Source organism: Biomphalaria glabrata, chromosome 5 (assembly GCF_947242115.1).
Source record: "Biomphalaria glabrata chromosome 5, xgBioGlab47.1, whole genome shotgun sequence".
Taxonomy (NCBI): Eukaryota; Metazoa; Mollusca; class Gastropoda; family Planorbidae; genus Biomphalaria; species Biomphalaria glabrata.
Genome location: NC_074715.1, coordinates 24,717,209 through 24,737,928, shown reverse-complemented (window position 1 = coordinate 24,737,928; position 20,720 = coordinate 24,717,209). Strand labels below are relative to the sequence as shown.

The following is a 20,720-nucleotide window of genomic DNA, read 5'->3' as shown; positions in this document are numbered from 1 at the left end:
GTCTCAAATGTACACTGAAATATCTTTATTCATTCCAATCTTATCTCTGTCTTCTTCACTAATGACGTCTTCGTCAGCCAACTGTTACGTCATTCACTGAAACTATACACAAAAAATTAGACATTGCTAGAGCAATAGTTAAATGACATATTCTGACTTAATAAAAATATTGCAAATAATCTATCCATCAATGGCATGAAGCTTTAAAATGGAATTGATTGGGGAAATGTTTTGTACATTTTCTAGATCAATCTTATCTTATCTTATATAATACAGACGTTACTTCAAAAAAGAAGATGATTACGTCCTACGCGTCATGCATTTAGTCATGCATATTAACCAATGACTTAAATTCTGCCAAGTCACTGGTTTTCCTGGCTAGCTCAGGCAACCCATTCCATGCTCTAGGTACAAGGCTACATTGTAAGTCTATTACCTACTAGATGACACTAAACACAGACATTGGTAACAAGTTTAAATCTTCTAGATCCTCATGTGTGTATCTAAGTACATTCCAAAGATAATAATTTGGGAATTGTGATAGTGACTCGAACCGATTCAGAGGGCAAGCTCGCAGTGACTCGAACCAGACTGTTCCATCAATGTCAGGCCACAACACACCCCATTGTATGCTAACACTGCTACATGGAAGACGAGACAGTAGAACACATCTTCAACAAGTTCAAGGTGCTCCATTGGAAGGTACGACTGGTCTTGTAAACGATAGAACTGGTGCAGGCGGGGGCCTTGCCCCTGTACGGAGACAAGCGTACCTTATAGAACACTGCCAGATAAAAGGACCGTGCTATGAGAGATTAATCTCAGCATGGAACTTCCGTGCATGGAAGCTTACAAATGACATGTGTTAGATCATTGGTTGATAAGTCGCTCCTACCAAGACCATTCGTTATAGTGTCTCGGTCCTACAGCTGCAGTTCAAAAAGATGACATTAGAAACTTGACTTAATTACAACAAATGTTACTCGTCAGTTGTGTCAAGTTGACCTCTTTTAAACAATATGGTCTTCTCACTGGATCAATTGCTTTGACATTTATCTTATAATTAGAGACATTCCTTTAAAGGAGAAGATAATTACGTCCTATTTGTCCATGTACGTCCTATTTGTCCATGTACGTCCTATTTATCCATGTACGTCCTATTTGTCCATGTACATCCTATTTGTCCATGTACGTCCTATGTGTCCATGTACGTCCTATTTGTCCATGTAGTCCTATTTATCCATGTACATCCTATTTGTCCATGTACGGCCTATTTATCCATGTACGTCCTATTTATCCATGTACATCCTATTTATCCATGTACGTCCTATTTATCCATGTACGTCCTATTTATCCATGTACGTCCTATTTGTCCATGTACGTCCTATTTGTCCATGTACGTCCTATTTGTCCATGTACGTCCTATTTGTCAATGTATGTCCTATTTGCCATGTACGTCCTATTTGCCATGTACGTCCTATTTATCCATGTACGTCCTATTTGTCCATGTACATCCTATTTATCCATGTACGTCCTATTTATCCATGCACATCCTATTTGTCCATGTACATCCTATTTATCCATGCACATCCTATTTGTCCATGTACGGCCTATTTATCCATGTACGGCCTATTTATCCATGTACGGCCTAATTGTCCATATACGGCCTATTTGTCCATGTGTTAATGTAGTCGTGCAGGTTTAGTAGAGACTTAAACTCTACTAAGCCATTGGTTTTCCTGGCTGATTCAAGCAACACTCTCCAGTGGCACTAGGGAAGAGCATTTTTACGAATGTGTTGTGTTTTATAGGTGTCGAGTATCTTCAGACTAAATCGATGGAGGTTTGGCAGAGGGCAAATGTCGGCGGGATGTTTCGAACCAAGAGATGACATTCCAGAGCTCGGAAATGTATTTAGAAATGTGCCTTTATCTTTATGTTGTTCTTTAGAAGGTTTTGTTTCTGTATTGTTTTTAGTAAGTTAATGCTTTGTCTTGTATGCATTATTGCTACTTGACATTTTTAGTCAGAAGTGCCTCTAAAGTTTACTGTTTTATTCATGTTGTTACTCTAATCGATATGAGTATTTATTTTTTTTATAAATCGCAAGGCTCTTTTTTTGCGTCTGTTTTAGTTTGTGTAGGTTCTCTCGAGGAGTCCCGAATATAGCAAGCATATTGTGGTAAAGGTTTAGCGAAGGTTAATAACCTTTTAATTGTACATGAAATTGTATTTACCTTCACACGTGACTAGTTCTCCTCTATGTACAAAGTGGTAGCCACTCGGACAAGTTGTCCCTTGGACACAAGTATATCTTGGTTCATTTCTGGGAAAGATATGTAAATAGATCCTATATAGGTCATCCTTTCGAGGCCTGGAGAGCAGCAGATCGTCTGCTCGACACATGTACATGAGGCACCTCAAGGTGGACACTAACATTTCGGGGGGGGGGGGGGGGAGAATGTTAGGCTCACCAGGAGGGGAAGCAAGGGGCTTGCAGACGGTGAACAGAAAGGCTGACTGCCACGTCTGTAAGTACAAAGGCCTAACCACTGACCGTGGATATGATTGGCCTCTTTAGTCACATATGTAATTACAAAAAGAAATTCTCTACACTTATAGCTTTCACTTATAAAAAGTTATATCTTATCTTTATATAATACAGACGTTTTTTCAAAAAAGTTGTTCTGTTGTCACAGATAAATAAATTACTGTAGACATTAATTAATAATAACAACTGAGACTTTATGTTTATACAAGTAGATATTGAAGACTATCTTTTTTTTATTGCCTCACTTCCTGTTAATTACTTTCTCACAAAACATTCACAATAAACAATGACGCAATATAAACATATTAGCACAAAAGTTGTGTCAAGTCGACTCAAGTTGACCTCTTTTAAACAATATGGTCTCCCATGTCAACTTTAGTTTCCTGTGCATTTATTTTTTATATTTTCATACAAACTTCAATTTCTTCAGAAACTTATTAAATACCCACGTTCTGAATAATACTGGATAGGAATTTGGCTTTTATTAACTCAAGCTCCATTTAAAGAATATGTGCAGTGCCAGATTGTCGAGAATATTTTACAAGAAAAACAAAACAAAAAGAAAATACTTTAAACATGATTACAAAGACAGTTTGTGTGGAAACACAAACTCAAAATCGGCCATTGAAGTGGTCCACCAAGGCAGGTAAAAATGCAGGTTTCAATATTCGCAGAAAGAATATCAGATTAAAATTCTATTAAAGGCAAATGACAGAGAAGAATGGAGAAAGAAGGTGGACAAATCTTGTGTGGTGACCCAATGGTCAAAAAGACCAAGGGATAGATGAAAGTGAAGTTGGATGCGAACCTGGCCTAACTGATGTCATATAATGAATATCTTATTTATCTAATTGTTTTGTAAAGGGTCAATCTCTTATTCAAAGCCTCAAGAAAAAAAAAATTACCTTTGGCTAGTGGCAATGTGGCAGTTCAGGCGATAATATGAAAAACTACTTATTAATTGGTGTTTTAAATTATAGTCCACTTATAGGCATACTAAATAGATTTTTAAATAGATCCGTTGCACAGAACTTTCAATGGTCTAAAATATCATGATGTCGGATTTTAAATATCTTTTCCAGATTACGAGATCTAAACGGGGCGGACGGACAGACTGACAGACAAGGGCCGCTAAAAAAAAGATAACACCGCCTTTATACAACATAGAGAGCATTGTTTACCCCGCCCCCTTCCTTCCAGCCCTCTAGAACAAAATCTTTGTTAAACGAATGTCTAAATCTACTAGACTTTAGAATAGTCCAATGATAGGTCTTTAGATCTACTAGACTTTAGAATAGTCCAATAATAGGTCTTTAGATCTACTAGACTTTAGAATAGTCCAATGATAGGTCTTTAGATCTACTAGACTTTAGAATAGTCCAATAATAGGTCTTTAGATCTACTAGACTTTAGAATAGTCCAATGATAGGTCTTTAGATCTACTAGACTTTAGAATAGTCCAATGATAGGTCTTTAGATCTACTAGACTTTAGAATAGTCCAATGATAGGTCTTTAGATCTACTAGACTTTAGAATAGTCCAATGATAGGTCTTTAGCGCTACTAGACTTTAGAATAGTCCAATGATAGGTCTTTAGATCTACTAGACTTTAGAATAGTCCAATGATAGGTCTTTAGTTCTACTAGACTTTAGAATAGTCCAATGATAGGTCTTTAGCTCTACTAGACTTAAGAATAGTCCAATGATAGGTCTTTAGCTCTACTAGACTTAAGAATAGTCCAATGATAGGTCTTTAGCTCTACTAGACTTAAGAATAGTCCAATGATAGGTCTTTAGATCTAGACTTAGAGGACAGTGCACAAAATGCTCCTGAATATTAATTTATTAAACGCTTAAATGACTAATGCCTACACGTGGTAAGAGGTATAGTCTGTTCAAGAGAAATATTTGCTAGTTCCCTAGCCAAATTTAAATTAATTTCTTTTATACATTGAAAAATAAAAAAAGGTCAAACTAGAGTTTTCCCAGTGTAGCCAGCTAACAATTTTTTTACCAACGATATTCATCAAATGTCAAATTTCTAGGAAAATTGTTAGAGCCGTTTTCGAGATCCGTGTTCATGAAGTAATGACTTGAGGTATTGTTCAATGTTGAAAGTGAGATGTTTAACATTGGGTCTCGACACTTTGTTTTGTTTCGTTCCATTTCACTTCAGATTTTTGTTTTCTTTAAGGTTTTAGTTTTGATAAATCTTGAACAACAGTAATAGTTTTGTTTAAGACTTGGCTGCTATTTATAAATCTCAGGTCTTTCTGTTGTGCAAATAGAAAATGTAGAAAAGGAAAGAAAACCATTGTGGGAACAATCCTTAAGGTGGGTAAGAAACAACCTGATAAGACGTGTAGGACATCTTTAATGCCTGCGATCAAATCTTTGTTTCACCAACACTACCTCACCTTTACCACTCATGCGAAGTACGATAACTCTTTTCCTGCAAAATATTTGCTGCATTCTCAAAACGGAATTATCTTCCTTTGATAACAGACGTCAGTTAAAGCAGACGATATTTAATGGATTGGGTATGATGATGCAAATCTTCTCTCTCATGCGCATGCGCGAAACGATTTGGAATGTGAGAATTTCTGAGAATTTTAAGCATTCTTGAGATATACGTAGGATGTTAACAAAAAAATAGATGTATGTTTATCACCAACAGATAGATGACTGGAGTGGACAAGTATTTTGATCTAATACTAAAGAAGAAGGATTTGAATTAAAAAAGAACATTTTCACTTCGTAGAAGAGCACATAGATTACGGATGTTTGATTTGTTTAAGAGAGGTGCATGCTTTGAATTATCGTGAGACAATATTATCTATAAAAGGTGGGTAAAAAAAAATATTTTGTAATAAATCAAAGTAGAAATTGAAGGGGCCAAACTATTCGAAATAGTGGTGGCGTCAACGCCGTCAAGGCTGTGACCTGTAAGCTGTTATTTCATATTTTCACTTCGCTGCTGTCCAAGCGTTTCCATAGCAACAGATAAGTTAAATGGGTTAAGGAAATAATTGCACGCATTTCTTGGCAGACGTGAACTACAACAGAGATGTAAACCTTCAAATAAACCTCAAAGTTAAAGAGAGAAAGTCAGAGAGCAAAATTCATTGGTTAAGTCATTGGTTAAGTCATTGGCAAAAAAAAAAAAAAAAAATCGTATTGTTTCCTTCGCTAAAGTTTGGAGTGGACTGAGGTCTCGATTAGACTGAAGTATTGAATGGACTAAAGTCTCGAGTAGACCGAGGTCTCGACTAGACTGAAGTATTGAATGGACTAAAGTCTCGAGTAGACCGAGGTCTCGACTAGACTGAAGTATTGAATGGACTAAAGTCTCGAGTAGACCGAGGTCTCGACTAGACTGAAGTATTGAATGGACTAAAGTCTCGAGTAGACCGAGGTCTCGACTAGACTGAAGTATTGAATGGACTAAAGTCTCGAGTAGACCGAGGTCTCGACTAGACTGAAGTATTGAATGGACTAAAGTCTCGAGTAGACCGAGGTCTCGATTAGACTGAAGTATTGAATGGACTAAAGTCTCGAGTAGACCGAGGTCTCGACTAGACTGAAGTATTGAATGGACTAAAGTCTCGAGTAGACCGAGGTCTCGACTAGACTGAAGTATTGAATGGACTAAAGTCTCGAGTACACCGAGGTCTCGACTAGACTGAAGTATTGAATGGACTAAAGTCTCGAGTACACCGAGGTCTCGACTAGACTGAAGTATTGAATGGACTAAAGTCTCGAGTAGACCGAGGTCTCGACTAGACTGAAGTATTGAATGGACTAAAGTCTCGAGTAGACCGAGGTCTCGACTAGACTGAAGTATTGAATGGACTAAAGTCTCGAGTAGACCGAGGTCTCGACTAGACTGAAGTATTGAATGGACTAAAGTCTCGAGTAGACCGAGGTCTCGATTAGACTGAAGTATTGAATGGACTAAAGTCTCGAGTAGACCGAGGTCTCGACTAGACTGAAGTATTGAATGGACTAAAGTCTCGAGTAGACCGAGGTCTCGACTAGACTGAAGTATTGAATGGACTAAAGTCTCGAGTACACCGAGGTCTCGACTAGACTGAAGTATTGAATGGACTAAAGTCTCGAGTACACCGAGGTCTCGACTAGACTGAAGTATTGAATGGACTAAAGTCTCGAGAGGACCGAGGTTTCAGGGGACTAAGATCTCGAGTGGATCGAGGACTTGAATGGACTGATCTTAGAGCTTAGTCTGTAAGGCCTAATTAATACAAAAAAATGTTTTTGATAAGTTATGTCACATGGAGTTATGACAAATGGAGTCAGGAAAACAACTTCTGTATTGGCAAAATGATAAGATTTAATAATCTTGTATATTATCTTTCAGTAAGACACTTTGCTAACCCCCAAAAAAAAATAATAATTAGGTCAAGAAATAATTTTCTAAATAAGGTCATTTCTGTTGAATGAAAAACTCTATTAGAGTAGACAAGTATAAAGACAAGACCCACTACTTCAGTTTTTACTTCATAAACTTGGAAAGAGTTTCCTCCTCATGTTTTATGTAGTGTAAGTAGCATTGAAAGTATGTTAGGACTTATTTAAAAGCTACAAAACGTACAATTCTATAGTTCCTGATATTTAAAATGTTAGTTAAACTACAAAACGTACAATTCTATAGTTCCTGATATTTAAAATGTTAGTTAAACTACAAAACGTACAATTCTATAGTTCCTGATATTTAAAATGTTAGTTAAACTACAAAACGTACAATTCTATAGTTCCTGGTATTTAAAATGTTAGTTAAACTACAAAACTTACAATTCTATAGTTCCTGATATTTAAAATGTTAGTTAGACTACAAAACGTACAATTCTATAGTTCCTGGTATTTAAAATGTTAGTTAAACTACAAAACGTACAATTCTATAGTTCCTGATATTTAAAATGTTAGTTAAACTACAAAACGTACAATTCTATAGTTCCTGATATTTAAAATGTTAGTTAAACTACAAAACGTACAATTCTATAGTTCCTGATATTTAAAATGTTAGTTAGACTACAAAACGTACAATTCTATAGTTCCTGGTATTTAAAATGTTAGTTAAACTACAAAACTTACAATTCTATAGTTCCTGATATTGAGATACCATTGTACACGTAGTCGGCTGTTCTATCCGAGGAAGCTCGCCTGTACTTTTGGTTTGCCACTGACACATAACCAGTGTCACAAATGATACACCCTTGACACCCAGTGACCGCCACTACATACACGCTGTGTTGACAGTGGTCAGGAGGGACTGGACATGCAACTGGAAAACATTGGTTAGATAGAACATCAGTGACAGAACATTGGTTAGGAAGAACATCAGTGACAGAACATTGGTTAGGAAGAACATCAGTGACAGAACATTGGTTAGGAAGAACATCAGTGACAGAACATTGGTTAGGAAGAACATCAGTGACAGAACATTGGTTAGGAAGAACATCAGTGACAGAACATTGGTTAGGAAGAACATCAGTGACAGAACATTGGTTAGGAAGAACATCAGTGACAGAACATTGGTTAGGAAGAACATCAGTAACAGTACATACAACATTGATTAGATAGAACATCAGTAACAGAACATACAACATTGATTAGATAGAACATCAGTAACAGAACATACAACATTGATTAGATAGAACATCAGTAACAGAACATACAACATTGATTAGATAGAACATCAGTAACAGAACATACAACATTGATTAGATAGAACATCAGTAACAGAACATACAACATTGATTAGATAGAACATCAGTAACAGAACATACAACATTGATTAGTAAGAGCATCAGTGACAGTACACAGACCATTGGTTAGGAAGAACATCAGTGACAGAACATACAACATTGATTAGTAAGAGCATCAGTGACAGTACACAGACCATTGGTTAGGAAGAACATCAGTGACAGAACATACAACATTGATTAGTAAGAGCATCAGTGACAGTACACAGACCATTGGTTAGGAAGAACATCAGTAACAGAACATACAACATTGGTTAGTAAGAGCATCAGTGACAGTACACAGAACATTGGTTAGGAAGAACATCTGTGACAGTACACAGAACATTGGTTAGGAAGAACATCAGTGACAGTACACAGAACATTGGTTAGTAAGAGCATCAGTGACAGTACACAGAACATTGGTTAGGAAGAACATCTGTGACAGTACACAGAACATTGGTTAGTAAGAGCATCAGTGACAGTACACAGAACATTGGTTAGATAGAACATCTGTGACAGTACACAGAACATTGGTTAGGAAGAACATCTGTGACAGTACACAGAACATTGGTTAGTAAGAACATCTGTGACAGTACACAGAACATTGGTTAGGAAGAACATCTGTGACAGTACACAGAACATTGGTTAGGAAGAACATCAGTGACAGTACACGGAACATTGGTTAGTAAGAGCATCAGTGACAGTACACAGAACATTGGTTAGGAAGAACATCTGTGACAGTACACAGAACATTGGTTAGTAAGAGCATCAGTGACAGTACACAGAACATTGGTTAGGAAGAACATCAGTGACAGTACACAGAACATTGGTTAGGAAGAACATCCGTGACAGTACACAGAACATTGGTTAGGAATAACACATGTGACAGTACACAGAACATTGGTTAGGAAGAACATCTGTGACAGTACACAGAACATTGGTTAGGAAGAACATCAGTGACAGTACACAGACCATTGGTTAGGAAGAACATCAGTGACAGTACACAGAACATTGGTTAGTAAGAGCATCAGTGACAGTACACAGAACATTGGTTAGGAAGAACATCAGTGACAGTACACAGAACATTGGTTAGTAAGAGCATCAGTGACAGTACACAGAACATTGGTTAGATAGAACATCTGTGACAGTACACAGAACATTGGTTAGGAAGAACATCTGTGACAGTACACAGAACATTGGTTAGGAAGAACATCAGTGACAGTACACAGACCATTGGTTAGGAAGAACATCAGTGACAGTACACAGAACATTGGTTAGTAAGAACATCAGTGACAGTACACAGAACATTGGTTAGGAAGAACATCAGTGACAGTACACAGAACATTGGTTAGTAAGAACATCTGTGACAGTACACAGAACATTGGTTAGTAAGAACATCTGTGACAGTACACAGAACATTGGTTAGGAAGAACATCAGTGACAGTACACAGAACATTGATTAGGAAGAACATCTGTGACAGTACACAGAACATTGGTTAGGAAGAACATCTGTGACAGTACACAGAACATTGGTTAGGAAGAACATCAGTGACAGTACACAGAACATTGGTTAGGAAGAACATCAGTGACAGTACACAGAACATTGGTTAGTAAGAACATCAGTGACAGTACACAGAACATTGGTTAGGAAGAACATCTGTGACAGTACACAGAACATTGGTTAGGAAGAACATCTGTGACAGTACACAGAACATTGGTTAGTAAGAACATCAGTGACAGTACACAGAACATTGGTTAGGAAGAACATCTGTGACAGTACACAGAACATTGGTTAGTAAGAACATCAGTGACAGTACACAGAACATTGGTTAGTAAGAACATCAGTGACAGTGGCGCGCTACCCCTCGGCCCCCACGCCCTTAAATCCCCATGTTCTATAGGAATGATCATGACCGTTTTTTTATAGACATTTTTCTTCTTACAAACATTCTTTTCTCAACACAAAAACAAGTTGACACAGTGTCTTTTGTATGTGTGTAGGTTTGTGTTTCTAGATAGCATTCTGTTGGCTCTGTTTTGGTTTTGTTGAACTATTGAACGTCAAATGCCAATAACAATGATTTCCAAGTGTATTGCAATTTGTTCCACCATGGGGCGCTATTGTGTGCGCTTGAGTTGTGCACTCTCTGGTGATTTATGCTCGAGGCTATTGACTGCTTGATCTCTACAATGCAATCAGTCATATCTAGGACAAAGAAACATTTCACAAAACTGATGCATGAAGTGTGAACAACAAAATATTATGGACCGTCTTTTTAAAAAATATAATGGACTTTTTCTTGTTTAGCTTTTTGTTTTTAATCATTATTTATTTATTAATTAAAAGTTACTCTTAGCCATTTTAATGAATTCTATTTGGATATTTATAATATTGAACATAAGCGTAAAGATCGAGTATTGATCTTTCTACAGCACCACCTGATCTTTTGAAAGGACAGACGTAGATAGCAGCAGATAAATACGTCTGTCCCAGTTGTGTTCATAAGTTTAGTCAAATCTTGCTTGCGAGCATCTTTTCTCTTCAAAATTCTGCATTCCTTTTTTTTTTTTTATTCAAGATGTACGTAGAGAATATCAGATAATATCATTGTAATACTGTCATGTACATTAATTGTTTACAAAGCGTTAAATCAACTCTGTCTGTCTGTCTGTCTGTCTGTCTGGTCAAAAGTGTGTACTTGTTATTTCTCCTACACCCAATCTCGGATCAAGCTTAAATTGTGCACAATTATTTATTTTACTTCAAAAACAACAATCAATAAGGAAAATAGTCAATTAGCTTTATTAACTCTTGGTAATTCATTACTTTGTTTGGTATCTCGAACAAAGGAAGGAAATTGTACTTGACTGAGGTGATCAAGTTAAGAGATCCCAACAGAAGCAGACGCATTCTATCCGGACTAAATGTCTTAATAAGTATTTAACAATTTGGGTGCAGCTATGTTGTATTCAATATGATGCTAATATAATGTTTATACATTCAAAGTTCTTATACAATGGTTCAATATTTTTGAATTCATGACAGTCAATAAGTAACGTATGATTTAAATTCATTGTGTACATTAAATTATGGTCAATATTACTATGACTTAATTATCTTATTTTTTTGAAGTAACGTCTATAATATATAAGATAAGAATATGGAACAAGAAAAATATAAAAATGCTTTGAATATGTTGAATTAGTTCCCTTTATACTCTGTAGAGAGAGTGCATTAAAGTTTGAAACTAACAAGAGAGAGAACTACAAAACATTTTCATAAGCACTTCCCTGGCACAATGGTCAGCTGTGTCCACACATCAGGAGGTTTGAGTTAAAATTCAGGTCGTTCATTTTTTTTTTTTTTAGAAATGCATTTAAAACAAGGTTACAAAAGACAGTTTGTGTGGTAACACAAACTCAAAATCGGCCCCCGAAGTGGTCCACCCAGGTAGGCTTCTATATTTTCAGAAAGAACATCAAAATGAAATTATATCAAAGACAAATGAGAGATAAGAATAAAGAAGGTTAACAGATCTTGTGTAGTGACCCAACGGTCCCGCAGATCAAAGGATAGGTGAAAGTGAATGTAAAGTTAGATGTGAACCTGGCCTAACTAGTTCCTCTTTTAGACCTTGTGGTCTATAGGGCAGATGATGTAAAGTTCATCTGTTTTTGTGGCCTACGGTTAACGAAGGTGTCTAGCCAGCACAACGACCAATCGCCTTTACTTTTCCCCAACTAATGCCAGGTACCCATTAGAGCTGAGTGGACTCAGAGGCGCCCAAAGATTCCAAAGTTAAAAATCCCAGTCTTCACCAGGATTCGAACCCGGGACCCCCGCGCCTCCCCTGGCCTAACTGATGTCTTATAATTGATCTAATTGTTTTTAAAAGGCTCAATCTCTTAATCGAATCCTCAAAAAAAAAGAAAAAAAAATTTGCAATTAAAAAAATGTTCAGGAAAATGAAGTTTACAAGATTACTATTCTTTTTAAATTAGGTCTAACTTATAATGTATACTAATTAGCTTTTTCTCCTTAAAAAACTGCTTGCATAACTGATTTTAAAAATTAGATTTTTCGCTTTCAGAAAAAAAAAGTAGCCGTTGCATCATAACTTTGAATGGTCTAAAATATTGTGATGTCGGATTTTCAATATCTTTTCTAGTTTACGAGATCTAAACGGGACGGACGGACAGACGGACAGACATCTCGCACAAAACTAATAGCGTCTTTTCCCCTTTCGGGGGCTGCTAAAAAACGATTACGATAACATTCACCTAGGTACCCCCTTCTTTCACCCCACCCCCCTACCGACTGGTGCAGACACGTGATAGGATCATAGCGTAGTGAGAAAGCTAAAGGCATGGAATTGCGCTAAACAAAAACAATTGGTCAAAATATTTCTAATCGCACAGTTTTATTTTTGTTAGTCTAGAACCATTACACATATAATTACACGACCGATCCAAACTAATTGATACAACTATGCTGAATATAAAATTGTTTTTTTAAGTATTTTTTATATTTTTCTTGTTCCTTATTGATCATTGTTTCCAGTAGTTCTTGTTACAAGTATTATGTGTTGAATGATTATCATTCTCTGATGGATTAATGATCATCTTGTGTTTTTTCTATTTCTAAGTTATGGCTCAGTCCTATGTAACTAAATCGACGTAATGTCTCTCTAGAATAGGTCTTTACAGTCACATGAAAAAAAATGCTCTTCGAGGTGAATCATATTCCTTCTACGTCTGTTGGAGGGCAATCCTCTCTTTCTCTCATTCCTAACTGTTGGAGGGCAACTCTCTCTTTCTCTCATTCCTAACTCTTGGAGGGCAACTCTCTCTTTCTCTCCTTCCTAACTGTTGGAGGGCAACTCTCTCTTTCTCTCATTCCTAACTCTTGGAGGGCAACTCTCTCTTTCTCTCATTCCTAACTGTTGGAGGGCAACTCTCTCTTTCTCTCATTCCTAACTGTTGGAGGGCAACTCTCTCTTTCTCTCATTCCTAAATGTTGGAGGGCATCTCTCTCTTTCTCTCATTCCTAACTGATGGAGGGCAACTCTCTCTTTCTCCCATTCCTAACTCTTGGAAGGCAACTCTCTCTCTCCTTCCTAACTGTTGGAGAGCAACTCTCTCTTTCTCTCATTCCTAACTGTTGGAGGGCAACTCTCTCTTTCTCTCCTTCCTAACTGTTGGAGGGCAACTCTCTCTTTCTCTCATTCCTAACTGTTGGAGGGCAACTCTCTCTTTCTCTCATTCCTAACTGTTGGAGGGCAACTCTCTCTTTCTCTCATTCCTAACTGTTGGAGGGCAACTCTCTCTTTCTCTCATTCCTAAATGTTGGAGGGCATCTCTCTCTTTCTCTCATTCCTAACTGATGGAGGGCAACTCTCTCTTTCTCCCATTCCTAACTCTTGGAAGGCAACTCTCTTTCTCCTTCCTAACTGTTGGAGGGCAACCCTCTCTTTCTCTCATTCCTAACTGTTGGAGAGCAACTCTCTCTTTCGCTCATTTATAACTGTTGGAGGGCAACTCTCTCTTTCTCTCATTCCTAACTGTTGGAGGGCAACTCTCTTTCTCCTTCCTAACTGTTGGAGGGCAACCCTCTCTTTCTCTCATTCCTAACTGTTGGAGAGCAACTCTCTCTTTCTCTCATTTATAACTGTTGGAGGGCAACTCTCTCTTTCTCTCATTCCTAACTGTTGGAGGGCATCTCTCTCTTTCTCTCATTCCTAACTGTCGGAGGGCAACCCTCTCTTTCTCTCCTTCCTAACTGTTGGAGGGCAACTCTTTCTCTCCTTCCTAACTGTTGGAGGGCAACTCTTTCTTTCCTTCCTAAACTTTTTCTGTCTCCCCGTTGCTCTCCTTTTTCCAATTCGTACCTTCCCCACCCCCCACTTTTCACAGATGTACAGAAGTCTACTTACTTCCCGTAGATGCGCAGTGCGAGATCTCAGTTCCGTCAGTGGAATTAGATCTCATCAGACGAAATCCCAGTAGACATTGTTCACACTTGTAGAAGCTGTGACAATTGAGGCAGCCGTCTCCACAATCTAGTTAGGATCCAGTTGGACATTAGAACAAAAAGGTTTAAAAGACAAATATCTTATCCTACAAGAAATTTGCTGACCTAAAAAATGTTTAAGCGATTAAGTTATTGGAAGAAAAATAAACTAAAATTATAGAAAGAATATAAAAACTAAAAACTAGTCAAACGTGTTATCTATAGCAGTTTATGACAACACTATAGAAAACCATAGCATTCAAAAACCAATTGAAATTAAACCTGCATTGGAATACAAATAAAAGGACAATGCTATGAAAATATGTAACGGATAAGATGTAAGAGAAGCATGAAAGGGACAAAAAGGAAGGAGACATGGCGAGTGAGAGAATCAAAATATAAAAGATGCAATGCAGAGTGTCAGAGAATCTTAGAAAGAAGAAATGCAGAGTGTCAGAGAATCTTAGAAAGAAGAAATGCAGAGTGTCAGAGAATCTTAGAAAGAAGAAATGCAGAGTGTCAGAGAATCTTAGAAAGAAGAAATGCAGAGTGTCAGAAAATCTTAGAAAGAAGAAATGCAGAGTGTCAGAGAATCTTAGAAAGAAGAAATGCAGAGTGTCAGAGAATCTTAGAAAGAAGAAATGCAGAGTGTCAGAGAATCTTAGAAAGAAGAAATGCAGAGTGTCAGAGAATCTTAGAAAGAAGAAATGCAGAGTGTCAGAGAATCTTAGAAAGAAGAAATGCAGAGTGTCAGAGAATCTTAGAAAGAAGAAATGCAGAGTGTCAGAGAATCTTAGAAAGATGCAATGCAGAGTGTCAGAGAATCTAAGTAAGAAGAAATTCAGTGTCAGAGAATCTAAGTAAGAAGAAATGCAGAGTGTCAGAGAATCTAAGAAAGAAGAAATTCAGTGTCAGAGAATCTAAGAAAGAAGAAATGCAGAGTGTCAGAGAATCTAAGAAAGAAGAAATGCAGAGTATCAGAGAATCTAAGTAAGAAGAAATTCAGTGTCAGAGAATCTAAGAAAGAAGAAATGCAGAGTGTCAGAGAATCTAAGAAAGAAGAAATGCAGAGTGTCAGAGAATCTAAGTAAGAAGAAATTCAGTGTCAGAGAATCTAAGAAAGAAGAAATGCAGAGTGTCAGAGAATCTAAGAAAGAAGAAATGCAGAGTGTCAGAGAATCTAAGTAAGAAGAAATTCAGTGTCAGAGAATCTAAGAAAGAAGAAATGCAGAGTGTCAGAGAATCTAAGAAAGAAGAAATGCAGAGTGTCAGAGAATCTAAGAAAGAAGAAATGCAGAGTGTCAGAGAATCTAAGTAAGAAGAAATTCAGTGTCAGAGAATCTAAGAAAGAAGAAATGCAGAGTGTCAGAGAATCTTAGAAAGAAGAAATGCAGAGTGTCAGAGAATCTTAGAAAGAAGAAATGCAGAATGTCAGAGAATCTAAGAAAGATGCAATGCAGAGTGTCAGAGAATCTAAGAAAGAAGAAATGCAGAGTGTCAGAGAATCTAAGAAAGAAGAAATGCAGAGTGTCAGAGAATCTTAGAAAGATGCAATGCAGAGTGTCAGAGAATCTAAGAAAGAAGAAATGCAGAGTGTCAGAGAATCTTAGAAAGATGCAATGCAGAGTGTCAGAGAATCTAAGAAAGATGCAATGCAGAGTGTCAGAGAATCTAAGAAAGAAGAAATGCAGAGTGTCAGAGAATCTAAGAAAGAAGAAATGCAGAGTGTCAGAGAATCTAAGAAAGAAGAAATGCAGAGTGTCAGAGAATCTAAGAAAGAAGAAATGCAGAGTGTCAGAGAATCTTAGAAAGAAGAAATGCAGAATGTCAGAGAATCTAAGAAAGATGCAATGCAGAGTGTCAGAGAATCTAAGAAAGAAGAAATGCAGAGTGTCAGAGAATCTAAGAAAGAAGAAATTCAGTGTCAGAGAATCTAAGAAAGTAGAAATCTCTGCAAATGTTTTAGAGAGGAGCTTTGCAAGAATAATTTTTAAGTTAATGGCGAAAGCAAGAAAGTATCAAATACACACACATTCACACCAGAAACCTACATGGACAAGAATCCAGAGTGCCTTGCTTGTCCGGGAAATGTCCCCAGGGGCAGGTTGTCCCTGGTATGCACAGCCATTGTGGCTCTGTTCTGAACAAATAGAGAAAACAGGTTAACGACATGATCTAAAGTGTTGGCATTGCTAGTGGTAATGAGGATTTGAAGAGATTCGTTCCATGCTCACAGATTTATCAGTAAAGAACATTGGTCACTGAGCTGGTCACTGAGCTGGTCACATTAAAAGGGACTGAAAATGCCCACAAATTAATGAAGTCCAATAGGCATACCAAAATAGAAAGACAACCATGTCATAGACTTGTTTATGAAACAAATTTTCAATGGATATTTTTTCCTTTCAATGATGATAATAAGATTTACATGTCAACCTGTTCCGTTGTACAAATGATTTGGGCAACTGAAACCAAAATGTTGCCAATGTCGAGAAGTACAGCTTGGACGGTAACTTTAATATTTTGTTCAATATATTTTTTAATTTTTTGTTCAGAACTATACTGATTATTGATAGTCACTATTGGCTACCTATCTCACTACTACCTATCTCCCAAATTCTGTTCTAACAGAAACAGAAAAAAATAGTTGATCGAAGGGAAACTATTTTAAAAATTGTGAAAAAAAAAAAAATTCAGACTTACATGTTTTTATTTGTGGTGTAATACTTCCAGTTGGCAGTCATAATATACCCAGCTTTGCATCCTGTTTGGCAACCCAGACAACCAAGATTGTCAAATACTTTATTGAAAGTTTCATCTAAGCAATTGGTGGCTGGATTGGGACAATCTCCTGCAATACAAGCAAATAATACCAAGTCACATTCTTTCCCAGACCTTTAGGGTTATAGAGCAGAAGATGCCAAGTCAATTCTTGTAGTAACCCATAGTGCAACTGATATTAGAGTATTACTAAAAGTCACTATTTCTTTGACCAGTACTACAGAAACTATGCTCACTTCTCCCTTTTAAATCTTAACAAAAAAACATCTTAAATCTTAACACCCACGAGAAACTTTAAATCACTCTAATTAGCAAATACAATTCTTCAGCAAGACTCGAATCTGAAATCCTTGAGTGTTCAACTATCTAAAAATGGCAGTCATACTTTTACCATGAATGATGATGAAAGTAACTTTTTTTGTTTAAACTGTGTTTTATCTATGTAATATTTATATAAAACTAATGAAAAGATCAGCTTGGCATGTCTCTTTGGTTTGCGTTTTGTTTCGACTAAGAAACAAAAAATATCGCTCAATTTGACACTAGAAAACCTGGAAGAAGTGACTGTTTCAATAAATTTAAAGTGAAACAAAAAAAAATAAAAACATTTCGGGATTAATTTCAGTAAAATCCACCAGTAGACCAGCTGCGTTCTCAGCGGTGCTATGTAGGCCTAATGGTAGTGCTAACCCATTATCTCCGTTGCGTGTTTGGTGAGACTCTCAATAAGGTTACATTTCCTGCTGGGATTCATTCATTTTCCTTTGAGATTATGTCCAACTTTAGGATATCCGCAGTACTTAGCACGCACAGACTTAGTCAAACCTACAGGTTTGATGTTAAACTTATGTTACACTCTTCAGAGAACTAGAATAAGCAGTGTCGTTTTTTTTTTTTTAAAGAAAGGTTTAGGTAGGTGTCAGTCTCTTGTGGGAACATTTGGATCTAACACTAAGATATGGTGTGTGTGTATCCAGTCATCAAAACGGTGTAGTCTACACTAAGTGTTGGAATAGGGACACATTGTTTACCTTGTCTTCTTAGTAATCTATGTAAAGAAAGACAGAGAGAGACAATGGTCATGGTCAGCAGTTAAATTTGTCAAGTTAGACCTACAATTACGTGTGCAATTTCGTTTAGTCATTTTCTATGAATAGACAATAGCCTTAGACACAATAACTTTAGGAATTTTCATTTCAGGACAATCAATCTGATACGTTGATTAATTTTTTATATGGCAATCTAGATCCAATAATTCTCTTCAAAAAGTAAAAACAATCAATTTAAAATGTATCAGTTCAATTGAGTAGCTCACATTGAATGATGAGAGAAATGAGAAATTAATTGTTCCTAAATGGTTGTGTTTGTATGTTCCCAGGACACATTACTGAATGTTTTTACAATACATCTATTCAAATCAGAACTTCATGGAACAAGAAACCTGGAACGCTGATCTCAAAAATGGCTCTAACGATTTTCCTAGAAATTTAACAGTTAATGTCTATCGCTGAGAAAAGAATAACTAGCTCGTTGGCCACATGGGGGGAAAACTCTAGTTTTCAAAGTAAAAAATAAATGTAAATTTGGCTTAAAAACAAGACTTAGATCTAGACTCTAGAGCCGACATCGGTTTTGAAAGGACTATCGCGTTCGGGTATTTCTGAATGTACGGCATTATTGATTCAAGAGTATAATAAAGTAATGTTCAGGAATATCTTCTTCTAAATGTATATTTCAAGGCCAATCATTGGAATTATTCAATTACAATAAACATGGCGTAAGCAGACGTAGTGTACCGATAAATGAGTTGGTTATTAAATTTAGAGTTGCTTAAAGTTTATTGAAAGATTATCTAAACTGTGCTTATATTTTTTTCGACAATCTAATATAGATGTCATCTTGATTCTAGATTAAAAGTACATCTATCTTCTTAACTATCTTATATAATACAGACGTTAGTTCAAAAAAGAAGATGATTACGTCCTACGACTGGGCTAGATCTTAAGTGTTCTAAATCAGAAGTCTAGATCTATAATGAAAGTACCAAAGATTAACAGCACAAGTTTGCATTGCCCCCTGGCCTAATGGGCAACATTGTTCGTTCAAGCAGCTGACGGTACCGATAGCCCGTTTGAACGTTTTCAACCAAAATTATTTTTTTAAATATATTTTATTGCATTTTAACTTGTATTATGGAGATATTGTCTTTTTTTTAAAATGTATTTTTAAAAGGATTTTCTTGTTATGTTTTAGGACACATTATTGATTGTTGTTTTTTTTTATATTTCTAGGACATATTACTGAATGTTTGTATATTTCTAGGACACACTATTGATTTCGTCTTTTGTGTAATGTAAAAAAAAAAGATTGGTTTACAATATCACCAAAAATGAAATAAAATTGTGAAGGTAATAAATTATGATTAGTTTATGTTTAGTAAACGTTTCGTTTACAAAGTCAGTGTTTCCACCATAGAACTGTAAAACATTAGATAATTAACTACATCTAAATCTAGTTCTTGTTCATTGTACATCGTAAAATGTATGTCACTGAAATGGTGGATTTCCATGAAGCTATGGGTCTCTAAAGCTATTTGTCCAAACATCAATTAGACGTTAAGACATTTTAAGGCTGTAAGAAAATAACATTTGCCAATTTGTTCAAACATTGGATAGATCCGGCCATTTAATGACTAAAAGATAATAACATTCACCTGTTTGTTCCAATGCTTAAAAGGGCCTGGGCCAGTTTGAAGCTGTAAAATACTATTTTAAAAAAGCCTGGGCCAGTTTGAGTCTATAATATACTAAAGAAAAAGGCCTGGGCCATTATGTTACTAGAAAATACTAAAATTCACCTGTCGGTGTAGAGATGAGAAATGTATTTGTCAATGCAAAGATGTGAGCTAATAACAATATGGCGAGTGAGTGACACCTGGACATGTCCATCTTGTGGCCTGATTACGCTGTCTGGAAGTATGTAGACATTATCTTATCTTTTCAACACACGCCATGCATCAAACACATCTGTAGGGGTCAAGGTCATGTCAAAGAGATCATTGAACAAGGGCGAATGAAATCGACGATATCTAGCTATACTTCCACTGAGTGTAGACAATTGCCACAGCTAGTGACCTAAAAGCATGATAAGGATAACTCGACTATAACTGTAACATTTGTTATTTCATATTTGACCTGTCTTGTTTTTCTTTTCCATGTTTCGGATGTTCCTTCAGACAGGGCCGGTCCTACAGATTGCGGGGCCCTATGCGAAACTGATTGCGCGGGGCCTAATTTGGGTTGTGATAAGGATAATAAGTGAAACTTATGATTTCGTATTAGAAAATAAATTCGTCTTTGCATTTTTTTTATACTTTACTAAGTACAAAATCACTGTCAAATTAACTTTACGAGCCATCTACAGTAGATAGTAGTTTTCCAACAAAAAGCCGATAAACATTCAGATCTGCCTTTTAGACTTACTATCGACCAGCAAAATATCGCTTTTGGTGTTTTTTAAGAAGTCGAGAAAGATTTAGATATTTGCATTTAAGTGACTATTACAGTAAATTAAGTATTCAAACTTCTTGTTTTGGTCAAAATTCGGCTTATTATTA

The 20,720-nt window shown here is 36.4% G+C and overlaps 1 protein-coding gene across 1 annotated transcript; it reads right to left on the bottom strand.

Annotated features, from left to right (window-relative positions):
* Window positions 1-3: 3 nt before the first annotated feature.
* LOC106072883 (proprotein convertase subtilisin/kexin type 5-like) lies at window positions 4-20,122 on the bottom strand. The gene is made up of 7 exons (XM_056029209.1): window positions 19,962-20,122; window positions 17,027-17,174; window positions 16,375-16,463; window positions 14,247-14,372; window positions 7,664-7,853; window positions 2,238-2,326; window positions 4-102 (listed from the first exon to the last, which is right to left on the bottom strand). The coding sequence occupies exons 1-7, from the start codon at window positions 20,050-20,052 to the stop codon at window positions 74-76; spliced, it is 762 nt and encodes a 253-aa protein (XP_055885184.1). The 5' UTR covers window positions 20,053-20,122; the 3' UTR covers window positions 4-73.
* Window positions 20,123-20,720: the final 598 nt, after the last annotated feature.